At 38.4% G+C, this 12569-nt stretch overlaps 1 protein-coding gene across 2 annotated transcripts in view; it reads right to left on the bottom strand.

Moving 5' to 3' along the window:
- Window positions 1-2142: 2142 nt before the first annotated feature.
- Window positions 2143-12569, bottom strand: part of SYT10 (synaptotagmin 10) — a gene marked incomplete at both ends in the record, with an annotated part of 33999 nt that continues 23572 nt past the window's right edge. For both annotated transcript variants that reach the window (XM_082280792.1, XM_082280793.1), the window contains 4 exons: window positions 2143-2214; window positions 3308-3437; window positions 4935-5106; window positions 5463-5583. In XM_082280792.1, coding sequence (XP_082136918.1) covers window positions 2143-2214; window positions 3308-3437; window positions 4935-5106; window positions 5463-5583 — 495 coding nt within the window. The remainder of the gene's footprint in view (window positions 2215-3307; window positions 3438-4934; window positions 5107-5462; window positions 5584-12569) is intronic.

Genomic DNA, 12569 nt, shown 5'->3' with positions numbered 1-12569 from the left:
AATTTATATTAAGATAAATGTATACATAAAATAGTTTTTCAATCTCCACATATATATACATCTACATCTGTTTCTATATCAGCCTTGCGGAATCATGGTGAAAATGATCTAGGCCACAGAATTTTATTAGGATAATAATGATGGGAGGAAAAAAACCTCACAGAGGAGAGTTTGTTCTCCTATTAAAAAAATTACTCATCCAGAGCAAATGGAGGAATGAAATTCTGCAAGGCTGCTCTGTATTTATGGTGATGAAAATACAATCTTAAGCAGGGAGGATCAGTGTTCAGCATTACCAATCCTCTCTGGGAGAAACCATTTCTGCCTAGAGGCTATGAATTACAACCTGAAACAGGCATTCAGAAACTTGGGCTGGAGCTTTTTCTTTTTTCCCCTTTTCCCGTTTTTTCTTTCTTTCTTTTTTTTTTAATTTTTAATTTTTAAACACTGTCTGAAAGATTGATTTTTATATTTATTTGCTTGCTTGCTGTGTTCATAGGCAGAGGAGCCAAGGTATAAATCTACCCCCTTTTTTGACTTAGGTACACCTGTAGTGTTAAGACCAGCCCTGCTAGCTTTCCTGGAGCAGTTAAGACACTTCAGGCATGTTTGACTGTTTTAGAGATTAGTCAGTGGCAAGGAGGGACTGGATCTTCAGGAACATATTCTGTGCCAACCAGGCTAAACCAACCCAAAATGGTTCTTCAGAAGTTTGCAAAAATGACCTTTTACCTTCATATCTAGATTAATTCTCAAAATTTCTTTCATTATCCTAAATCAATCTTCCACTGACATTTTTCTCCTGCATGACACTTCTGCAAAAATGCTGTCTTGGAAAACATGGTTTCTTAATTTTTCTTTATATATGTTGCAAAGATACAAAAAGTGCCACCACCACAACTTTTTCGTGATTGCAGTCCAGGTTTCAAAACGTCAGACCCAATCATGCAGTCTTTGCTACACTCTTCACAGAAAGAAACAAAAAGAAAAAAGGAAAAGATAAAGTAATCATCTTATTTACTGATTGAGGTAAACTGCAGTGTTTAGAGACAAATCCATGAAATATTATGTAGTTCTCTTCTAGTTTTTAAATCATCTGACAACAACCAGTAGTTTTTTGCATTTGCTGTCACTGTGTATTCTAATAGATGAGTTAACTTGCTTGTAAAATAGCCACATTTCAATTTCTTTCTTCATGAACTGACAGAAAACGCATCTCAAATTCATATTTAGCATATATGTCTAGAGGCATCCAGCCAGCAACCAGAAACCAAATTCCATGTGTGCTGTGCACTCAGTCAAAATAACTTCAAAGAAATCTAAGTCTGTCACATTAAATCAAGAATCACAAAAATGTTGTAGGTAACTGCAATATTTGGTCAATTTTCTGAAGAGATAAATCACATAAAATAAATTCCTTTACTTCTGAGCATTCTCTCCTCTGCAGTTTGACTTGTGTAGAGACGCAGCTGTCATCATGGGTGCTGGAAGGTTATAACTGCATAGATCCAGTTCTCATACCTGTTCCATAAGGGCTGGACTAAAACCTATTGAAGTCAGTAGATCCTTCTCATTGCCTTCAGTGGACTTTAAATCAGCATTTCCTCCCTGCCCAAGGAATGAACTGATTTTCCAGATACTCAAAACATGACAACAGTTGGTTTTTTTTCATGCAACATTCAGTTTGAAGTGCTATCTTGCAAAGTCATAGAGGATTTAGTGCAATTTAGAAGAAATTGACTACATGAGCTGTATATGACTATTTGCTCTCCCTCGAAAGAATTAGGTGTTAAAAGCTGCAGTAGTTTTGAATTGCTTAAGGGATCTTTTTGTTTGATTTCTTTGCCTATGAAAAGATATAGGTCCCGTCAAAACACTGCTTGAATATGACACTGGATATATGCCAGAGATAAAACAGGTGAATGAATTTGCACGAGGCAGGGTTGTATTTGACTCGAGTCAACTTCATTCATACATTAACAAATTGTTATAAACTGTCATATAAGACTTGGAATAGGAAAAATGTATTTTGATAAAAAAATATGGATACAGTTCATCTGCGGAAGCCAAACCTTCTGTTTATGTAGATGTGAGCTACGAGGGAGCTTTGGCCACTGACCATGATGAATCCTCTCCTGCTCCCTAGGGTGTAAGCGGTGGTTTGGGTGAGGAACAGGATCCCTGGCTATCAAAACTCGTTGCTCGGCCAGGTAGCTGCAAGAAAAGTGTTATTTTTACAAATGTCATCATACCTGACTGTGCATCATGCTCTTTGCAGAGGATGAGAGACTCTCTCAAAAAGAATCCAAACCACATCTAGACCCTTTCTAGTCTCTGGATCAAAGCCTCTGGTATCAAAGTCTCCAGCAGAACTAATAATGGAAAGAAAACCTCCTAAGTGACCTTCTTAAAATGCCTCTGGGTTGTTTCACAGGACTGGGTTTATTTCACCAACAGTGGCGTTACCTCTGTCTCCAAACTTACGTAAACCAGACAGAGCCATGAATCTCTAAAAGACACTTCTCTGCTGCCTTGACTCAGTTTCCTTGCCCCCACACTCTTGGTGTTTTACTGAAGCCTCGATGTTATGCTTTTTCTACCTGCCACAGGACATGTTGTGCAGCCATGTGCTACAGAATTGGGAAATCAAATGCCTCAGGCAGCAACTCATTTTTCTCCAGAGATTGCTTTTGTGATGGGCTAAACAGTGCCTCTGTGTCCCTGCTGCATCCTAAGCCTTCAATATGTATCTTTCTGAGGCCAAAGCTGTGAGGATTTTGTGTACAGAACACCAACAATGTGTGGCCACAGCAGATTGAAGAGGGAGTCCAGCCCTGGGAACTTGTAGATATCATCACCCCAACATCTGAATAAGCTTCCAGTAAACGTTTGTTGTATAACTCTGGAGGGAGCTGCTGGTATGTTGCCACAATTTAGCCTAATTTGCAGGCCAGTTCCAGATTAATGTTTTAGCAACAGCAGTTTATGCCAAAGATTTTTGAATAGGAAATGATTGCTTTTGAAATTTTTGCAAATGATCTCTTCTAAGTAGCTGTAAGCTATTTATCATAATATCTGGAAATGTTAAATGTCTAAGTGTAATCTTACAATGCTGTCAGAGCATCATGGAAACTGCTGAAAAGGCTCTTTTAAGTGATTCATAAACCCATGCAACTAGATTTAGGTTGTGCTAATGATCTTGTACCTGATCTATAGGTGCTGCACTGATTTTTGTGATTCTCAGAAGCCCATAAATGTGAGGGACAAAAACATTCAAAGTAAAGGAGAAAATTTTGCTAGTTCTTACCTCTACTAGAGGATGCCAGTGAGTTATTGGTTTACGTGGGTAAGCCAACATTTCATTCCAGTGATCTCTTCCAAGCCCTTCAGCATCAATTCCTGTCCGACATACTCCAATGACCTCATTGTGCCCTACTCTGAGAATTGTAGAGAGACAGAATTTATTTTTAATAAAAAATAGTTTTAATAACCTCTGATATACAGTCCTGTTTACTGGTTTAGTGTGGCACAGAATACATGACCAAAGTTTTCACATCATTTATTGCAGATATTAGTTTTAATGGTAGTATCGTAATATTCAATTCTGTAATGGTAACATCAAAACCCTCCAGCCACTACCAGAGTGCTTCTAGCAGCTATAAAAATAGCAATGAAAACACAACCCTTGCCATTAAAAGGTTACAACCCATAAGGCACAAGGACAGAAAAGGACCATAATACACAAAGTTATCTGAAGGAGAACATGTTTGAATTTTGTGGGAGAAGAAGGCGAAGGAAAGTGCTGGGGAATACATTTCCTGCTGCAAATCCTTTAGATATCATTTCATAAACTATTTCTCAGCTCTAGCTGTTGTGATCTTTGGAAGTTCAGTCAAAAATGTGAAAGGTAAGAGTCATGGATGTAATATGCTATACCTTAATACTTCATGCTCCTCACAGTGCCATAAACTTGTTGAGGGACCCCAAAAAGTAATTTTCTGTACCTTGAATCTATGTACCTTATAAGAATGCTATCCAATTTTCCCTAGTGTGTGCTGAGAAAGGAAGAGCTGAGGAGGACTGAAAGTGTGCAAGTTGCTGTGCTCCTTCCCTGCTAATGGCACCACAGTGCCATTTCATGTCTGACTGAGAAAGCCTTCCTGGCAGAACTTGGAGAACAACCAGAAATCTGATGGCAAGGGAAAGCAATCTGAAGGGTGATGTTACTTAGTTGGACTTTCACTGTTTATTTGCCCTGCAATCTCAAGAGCTCATTATTAATAGCATTTGAATGAGGCAAACTTGGCTCGAGCAGGATTCTGTCAGTCACTGTCTTGTTCAACCTGCAGTCCTTGAGCCACTCTAGGCAGACTCTCTTCTTGTCAATTCTCCATGAAGCCATAGATAATTGGGACTTAGACACGTTATCAGTGAGGGCTGAACCCAAAGGTTACATGTTGAAGGTTACATATTGAAAGGTTATTTTACTGAATCAACCGAAGAATTAATTACAAACTAATTCAATGAGGTAATTAGCATCTAATTCCTTTTCAGTCATTCAAATTTTCTTTAGTTTCAAATACCTGCTATTTAAATAAAAATTAGAGGTGTGAGGGGCTTTTTTAAGCTGGAGGACATACCTGATTTATAAAGCTTTTACACAGTCCAGCCGCCAGATATTGACAAGAATGTATGCCAGTGCTAGTGGCCCAAAAGAAGATTGAGCCATATTTCTTCCTCATTCCAGTTATGTACGATGCAGGTAAGTTGCCATGTGCTCTAAAAGGTGTGGGAACTTTAAACCTCTTCAGGAAGAGGTCCCAAGGCTTTATGTTTTGTGACACTGAAGCTGCTTGTAAGCTCAAGGAGGCAGAAAGCAGTCACTTGCAATGATCAGGAATTGTCTCAATGGTCAGAAAGCAAAATGTGCTTACCGGTCATAATCCATCACTGCAATGGAGAGGCTGACCTGGTCCACATTCTCTGGAGGGATATCAAAGATGATGGCCTCGTTATAAATGGGATTCAGCGTGTTCTTCTTCGTGGTCGTTTTCCGCTTTTTCAGTCTCCGTCCCTCGCACATCAGCGACACTTTGACATACGGATCTGAGTTACAGAGAATCAGTTCGTGCATTAGGACTCAAAGCCATTCACATGTGTAGCATAAGAACAGTATTTGTGGTAGGGATGTTATATTGCTAAGGTAAAAAATTGCAAAGATTTGAGTGACCCTGGCAAACAATGCTTTTATCATGCTGTAAATGCAGAGGAAAGTTACGGGCATTCCGAACAGACACACTGGCTGCCAGACCAAAGATAGGCAGTCCAGCTAAACAGGGTCTGTGTCCATTCTCCTGCTGCTTCCATCCCAGAGCCAAGTTAAACACACAAAACCCAAGGAGTTCTTATTCATCCCCTTCCTGAATAGACTCCGCCTTGTTATTTAGAAACAGCAGATTCACCTGATGCACCAGTTATATCCATCGCTTTGAGATTCCGACATTTGATGACTGTCAATGTCATTCTCCCAGCAGTAGGCAGATAACAAAGGGAAAACATGATCTCACCCAAATCTATGCTTTCCTGAAACAGAAAAGCAATTATTAGAAACCTGATCATACTGCCAAAATTCAGTTCAGATCATGCAAAACAGTAGTAATTTTTTTAACATGGAGAGAGGCTTCTTTTGCAGCCTCAGATGCTTTTGAAGAGGACACAAGTGACTTTCAAAAATTATTTCCATAACGTACAGGAGGAATAACAACAAAATAATATTTTAGGGACAGGATCTTCAATTAAAAAACTGAGAAATTTAAAAAAAAATCAGACACAAAACTTTCTGGATTCCTGGTATGTTTGTGTTGAATTCACACAAATGAAAAGGTGCTGAAAGTAGAATGTCAAGTTCTGCTCTTGAAAACACAGCCCCAGTAGAAAGAAACCTGGTGGAATATTTAGACCATACACTTTTATACGCCCTTTAGATGCTGGAATTTATGTAGGAGAATAATTTCTGCACATGTATGCACATAAAATGCTAATACTGTATAAGTGTTTCAAAAAGAAGAACATGTTTGTAAAAGTTGCTCTCTTCACTGCTCTTAATGTGCTTTGAGAGGTTGTTCTGTTTTAGAAGAAAAGCAAAGTAAAGAAGTAACACCTACAGCCTTCCTGGCTCAGCAGCCACTTTTTGGAGGATAATATATTCAGAAGGATGGATAGGGTCCATATGAATATTAATAATCCTCACAAGGAGACAGGTTCTGTAATGAGACCATGTGCTACATACTCGTGCAACATGACGTTGCCACAGTTTAGATGCCACAATACTTGAGATGTGTAACCTAAGGAAGAGAGTTCCTACCAGTTCTTATTTTTTCCCTTTTCTCACAGTTATACAATTATCCTAACATTGCAAAATTTTAGGTTTTGAGATGTTATGTTCTAAATTGTTTTGTTCTAAATTTTAAACACACCTTTGCTACTTCCCCACCCCCAAAAATTTGCTTATTAAGAACTTATCAAATGAGTTTGTAAGCAGCATGTAAGGCAGTCACTCTCAAGCATGTGATCTCAAAGGCCTTTTTTTTCCACTAATACTAAAAAGTTCATTTTTAACATCTTAGCTTCAATATTTTATCTGTCAAATCTACACTTACCCTGAGAGTACAAATTCGCTTGAGAGCTGCTGGATTTAGTTTACAGCTGTTCTAGCATCAAAAGGCAAGCATAATGCATTTTTAAGTGAAACATATTAAAATAATGGTTGCTGGGTAGATGACAAATATATTGTTTACAGTTATAAGGCTAGACTGGGCTTCTTGTTCACATTCTTCAGCTGCTTATGTGAACAGTTTTATTGCCTTCCTTCAGGCTAATACTCTGTCTAAATTGAAACAAGTACTTCACATCTTTCTTGTAGTAAAGATGGACTTAATCTCATGTTTCAGGGTTTGGGCATTTTTTTGTATTTTGTTTTTTTTATTGGCTTTTTCCCCGTGCATTGCAGACTGGATTGAAATATACAGTTTTGGAATATCTTTAAAGTTTATGTTGCAGTGATAATAAAACATTGACTTTTGTGTAGGTTGGTCAGTTGACAAGTTCAGTCATTTTGCTAGGAGTTTGTTTTGACAATTACTGGTTTGATAAGCAGGTGAACGTGCACTGTGGGAAAATTCCATGCTTGTCAGAATTTCAGATTTCTCAGAATTTCAAAATTATTTAGCTCATTCAGTCCACACAGGACAAATACATCTGTTTGACCTCTCCCTTTCCTTGCCACGAAGAGTGCAGAATTTCATGCCACAGAGTGAATGACTAAACTCACTTTTCTATTTCAGAAAACACAAATAAAACTAGAACAAATGAAGGGTAATTCTTTCCACTCATTTGTTAAAGTGGCAAGTGGTCTCCTATATTTTACAGTTCTTGATATATCTGAACACTGTTTCAAGCAGAGCTTCTGTTACTGGCATTGCTTTATGAATTCAGAGTGTGATGGTTGTTTCTCATATCCATGTATCAAACAGATCTCACTCTTTTGTACAAAAGAAAATAGAGTTCCCTGAGTTTTAGTGCTTCAAAGTTATCTAAGGTCTATGTTGAGAAAGGTGATGAAAATGGGTTGTATCATGAAACACCATGGGTAGCTCATAAAAAGACCTAATTTTTCCTTCTTCAGAGAGATGACTTGTGTAAGTGAATAGAGAAAAAATAATTTTTGAAGGTGGGAGTATGTACTTGCGTGTTCTATTATTTCTTTTTGAAGAGAAATTGGGTAGACACTCTAAGGTTTGTGTGAGCTCAGCTGATAAAGCAGAATAGAGACAGGACTATGTACTATGACTTAAATGCTTTAAAAGAAGCATAGCTCAAAATGCTTGCAAAACTCACTTTGTTGTTACTGTACAGTACATTTTTAAGAAGCAGAGAGAAGCAGTTTCTGCTCTGGGTATCTGCCAAGATTGGTGGTCTTTCTTCATACAGGAGTGTGAATGTGTGAAGTTCTAAATGTTCTTTTGAAGAATGAAGATTAAAATTATAAATATAGTATCAGAGACTGGGTATTGGATAAAATGTCTGCGATATCTCCATTTCTACACACACATTTTATTGTTAATTTGAGCACTAGAGGTTCATAAATTTGGACTTGAAAACACAGATTCAGACCTAGATAATAAACATAGTAACGCTTTGGTTTTTTGATTTTTTAAAACTTCTCATGACAGTCTTAATCCCACTGATTAACATGAGTAACGCTTTTAAATTCCCTGGATCCCTAAGCATTATTGATTTTAATTGAGATTTAAATATAGGATTCAATCTACTTTAGAATCTCAGTGGTATAGAAAATTCATCTTTTTCTTACCTTGTAATACACTAGATAATTAAGTTGACACAAGTAATCTGACAGGAACCCTTCAATACAAGCAAACCTGAAGAAACCAAGACACAGACTGCCCTCAACAGTCACGTCTGCATTACAGTGCACCTCAAACAAAACACAACTCAGAAGACACAATCCAGTGGCTGCCATTTGTGCATATTTTTAAGTAGTCCTCAGATTGCCTTACATGTGTCACATATTTACCGAAAATTTCATGACTTAGTTAACTCCCATGACACATTATCTCTTTCATAGACCTATTTTGAGTTTTTCTCTTTCTTCTTGAACTAAATTTGGATTTCAATTAACAGCTAGCTTCACAGATGCTTGTAATGATTGCCTCCCACTGACTTCCAATAACAGGTACAGAAAAACCAGCATCGAGAACAGCTGCACTTATACAAACGGAAGCATTTGTTGACACTTCATGTTTCTTCTTCACTTATTTCCCTTCTGTATCCACAAACCATCACACAGTACTAAGGACCTGAAACAGTGGCTAGCACTATACCAGCTTCAGTTATTTTGATAGCTGCCATTATACCTCTCTCCCATCCATTTTCTGGTATGGTGGGTCTAGAACAAAATAAAGAAAACAATGACCTCACGTGCACATATCAGTTATTCTGATGAACTTTGTGGGTTTTGAGCTACAGAATGCAGATTTTTTTAAATAGCATAATTCTTATCCCACACTAGCAAGCATGTGAATGAATGTGCTAATATTTTTTTTCCATTAGTTCCATTCTCTGCTTTGTGGGCTCTTGGGAAATTAGTCCCGGAGTTGGCACAGTCACAAATAAAAAGTTCCTTTTTCTATTCTATTTGTTATCATACCCAATGGACACCAGTCCTCTCATTTTCACACTTATGCCTGGAGAAATAGCAGCATTTCTACAGAGGCTGGGCTCCCCACTCACAATATGGATAAAAGGGGAGGGATGTGAGGAGAAGTTTGGAGAACTTGTAGGGGAACATCAATTAAACTGATTGAGTTTTTTGAACTGCTAATGCTGGAAAAAGCCTTGCTGTCACTTGCTCCAATTAATTTTCTCAGTTGTTTCCACTAAATTCAATAAAAGAGACAACTTTTAACTAGGAACCTCCATAAGTTTAGTGGGGAAGGTTAACTATAAATCTTTCCATGTTCAGGGTGGTTTCTACTCATGTATCAATCCCCGTAACCCCGAAACTGAACAGGAAAACTGTTTCTTGACTGTACTGACAGTCTAATAACTTTTCATAGTCTCCCTCCTGTGTGCCAGCATCTTAACTGGTTTCTTATGGCAGCAGGAGTAAAAAGCTTATAAGTTGCAGTGAACTGTTGCACTTACAGGGACCTGATATGTGAAAAAGGTGTCATTTTTGAGTTGCAAGCTGACTTTTGACCATTTTTTTCACCAATGTTTGTTTCCACTAGACTTTCAAGTTTTGAAATTCAAGCAAAGTCCTAAAAGAGCAACTTGCTGTGTATTCTTACAATGAACTATGTAGATGCTACTGGAACTGGAAAATTGATACGCTTTTATTGTTACTTGTGTATAATTAATTTCCATGGTTAAAGTAACAAGTATCTTTATAATAGTGCAGTAGAAATTCGATTCCCTCAAAAACTTACTTGTTGCTACTTTATTTATCATTCAGATTATCATAATTCACAGTAATAATGTCCATTCTTAATCTCAAATTTAATATCTGGAACTAGTTCCCTATTAATTGTAATTGGAATGCTGTTTTAAAGATTGTGTGTAAGAGTAGCATAGCAAAAATACTCAGGGCAGCATGAATTTCTTTTGTACTTGATTCCTAAACAAATTATTTGCAAATTTTGTTCTCCGCTTTCCTGCTATATTGTGGGCAAGAATCTGTAATAAATAATAATAGTAATTTTCTAGCTACCTAAGAAGGTATTCAGGCATTTAATTTTATAGACTTTTAGCTGTTTTTACCTTTAATAGCACTGAAACCAGTTTTTCTATATAGTATGCAAATTTAAAGAAAATTGAGTTGGCCGAGCTAGACCTTTGGATTACTCGAATATTACAGCAAGATAATTCCCTCATAGGACAGATTTCTCTTTCCCTGTTTAGAAATATATTGTATATATTTCTGCTTTCCAGTAAAAGCTACTGACGTAAAGCTTCAAGAATCAGGGATAAAATATAACGATGAATGTTGGGAGTTGGATGGAAAGAGAAAGGAAACCTGTCCCCCCAGACAGTTAGCTAAGAATGTGTTAAGGTATTTCTGGTTTTGGGGTATAGATAAAAAGAGTGGTAGTAAAGAACAGAGCAGAAATCTACCAGTCTTTTTTCTCATTTATGCATTTAGAATCTGATGGTATCCTTGCTATCACAGAAATTATTAAAAGTTCTGAGAGGCTCAAACTGCAGAGCTAATTCTACCACCTCTCAAGGGGATTTTCCTTTGGAAACCTTGTCCCCACTGCTAATATTTATTTTTGTCTTCCGTTATTCTTTGCATATCAAACCCAGCCCTTTCCTTCCTCTCAGCACTGGTTACTGATTGAGCTGTTGCCCTGGGAAATGAATCAATTAAGTTTATGTTTGTTCTTGCCTCTGTGGAAGACAGTATGGAAGCAGTGGGGCCTGTTGCTCTGTAATGACTGTGTCTTCTGCTTGTGGAGGGCTAATGCTTGTCTGAGCCTCACACCCTGATTGCTCTGGGTAAGCACTGCTGCTGATTGCAGGCCTGATTGCAGAGGGAGGACTCCCTGAGATTGCAGAATGCCCTCAGTAGCACCCTGGAAGCCTCCTGGGTGCTCCTTGTGTCGCTCCCTCTGTACGGAACCGTCTGTCTTGTGCACCGGGGGATTGTTACATCTTGCCAGGCAGCAAGGAAGCCCATTCCTGCCTCAGAGCAGCTGAGAACAGAGGCACTTCTGTGAACTAACTGTGACATGAGAATGAACCAAAATGTATATAGCCTCCCACATAAGGATGCTTTTCTGAAGCTGCAGTGCATTGTCTGCAAAGAGACTGTTTGCAGTGGGACACTCAGAGACCTCTCAGGGCACAGCAGGTCAGACAAGCCATGGACCTTAGCAGAGCTGCCACAGCACTGTCTGGATGCAGAGATACTAAAACCCCTTGTGGAAACCATGCCCTTCATTCACCTAATATTTATAATTTTTAAGGTAGACTGAAAGTAGCAGTTTGTCCCTAGCAAATCAAAATATTCAAATAATTTGTCATTTCAAATGAAAAGAAACATTAAATAATAATACTAGAAACCTTCTCTGCCTTCAGTAACTGGACAGAAACCCACCCTTTCTCCATCATCTTTTCTAGTTATCAACCAGACCTAAAGCAGTTCCAAACACAAATGAAGGTCCCCAAAATATGTCCTCTAAAGACTGATCCAGAGTATTCCCTCACCTGCTCAGCAACAACAGTGGTCACATGAGTTCTTTTCAGCAATGGCCCTGAGCAGAAGTGACATGTGCCAGAAATTTTTGGCTTAGAAGGGGCTGTTCCCATGAGAGAGATGATAAATGTTCCTGCACTGACAAGCCCTTAGTCTTTCACACCTGTTTAAGACTGTTAGATCTTTCAGGTACATTTCCAGGAACACTCATAAGTCTAAGTGCATTTTGATGAAGATGGGTTGCTATAGAGCTTAGCCCACCACAGTGCTGGTGAGAAAACATTTCCTCGTAGTGCTCCTCTTTGAACACTGAGGAACAGGACAATCCTTAAAACGTGGCCTCAGGGCGTGACTGCAAAAGACATCTCTGTCAGCTCTCTGCCACAGTTGCCTTACTCAGGGGAAGGTCTTATGCTCTGTCCACTTACAAAACAGGGGATGTGGAGAAAACTAAGCAAAAATAATGCTCTGGGTGGACTTCACAGGTGGGTTTCATTCTTGTTTGATGAGGAAATCAGAAGAATCTCTTTCCATAGCAGAGGCCGCAGCCAGCAGAATTACCTGTGTGATATCCTACTCTGGCAAGTGTTTGAAATAAATGAACTGAGACAAATGTTACTGTCCTACTTATTTAAAAAAAATATGTTTAAGCACTTCTGTCTTTCCCAGTGATGCTATTCAACTATATTCCAATTGCTTTAGAAGCAGCAATCATGCACCATGGACATCACAGGAGGACTGTGTCCTTACAAAACCTGCTTTGACATTCTACTTCACAAATGAGCAAACTGCA

The sequence above is a fragment of the Coloeus monedula genome, assembly GCF_965178545.1.
Source record: "Coloeus monedula genome assembly, chromosome: 4".
Classification (NCBI taxonomy): domain Eukaryota; kingdom Metazoa; phylum Chordata; class Aves; order Passeriformes; family Corvidae; genus Coloeus; species Coloeus monedula.
The sequence above is the reverse complement of the archived record's forward strand: the minus strand, read 5'-3'. Positions and strand labels throughout refer to the sequence as shown.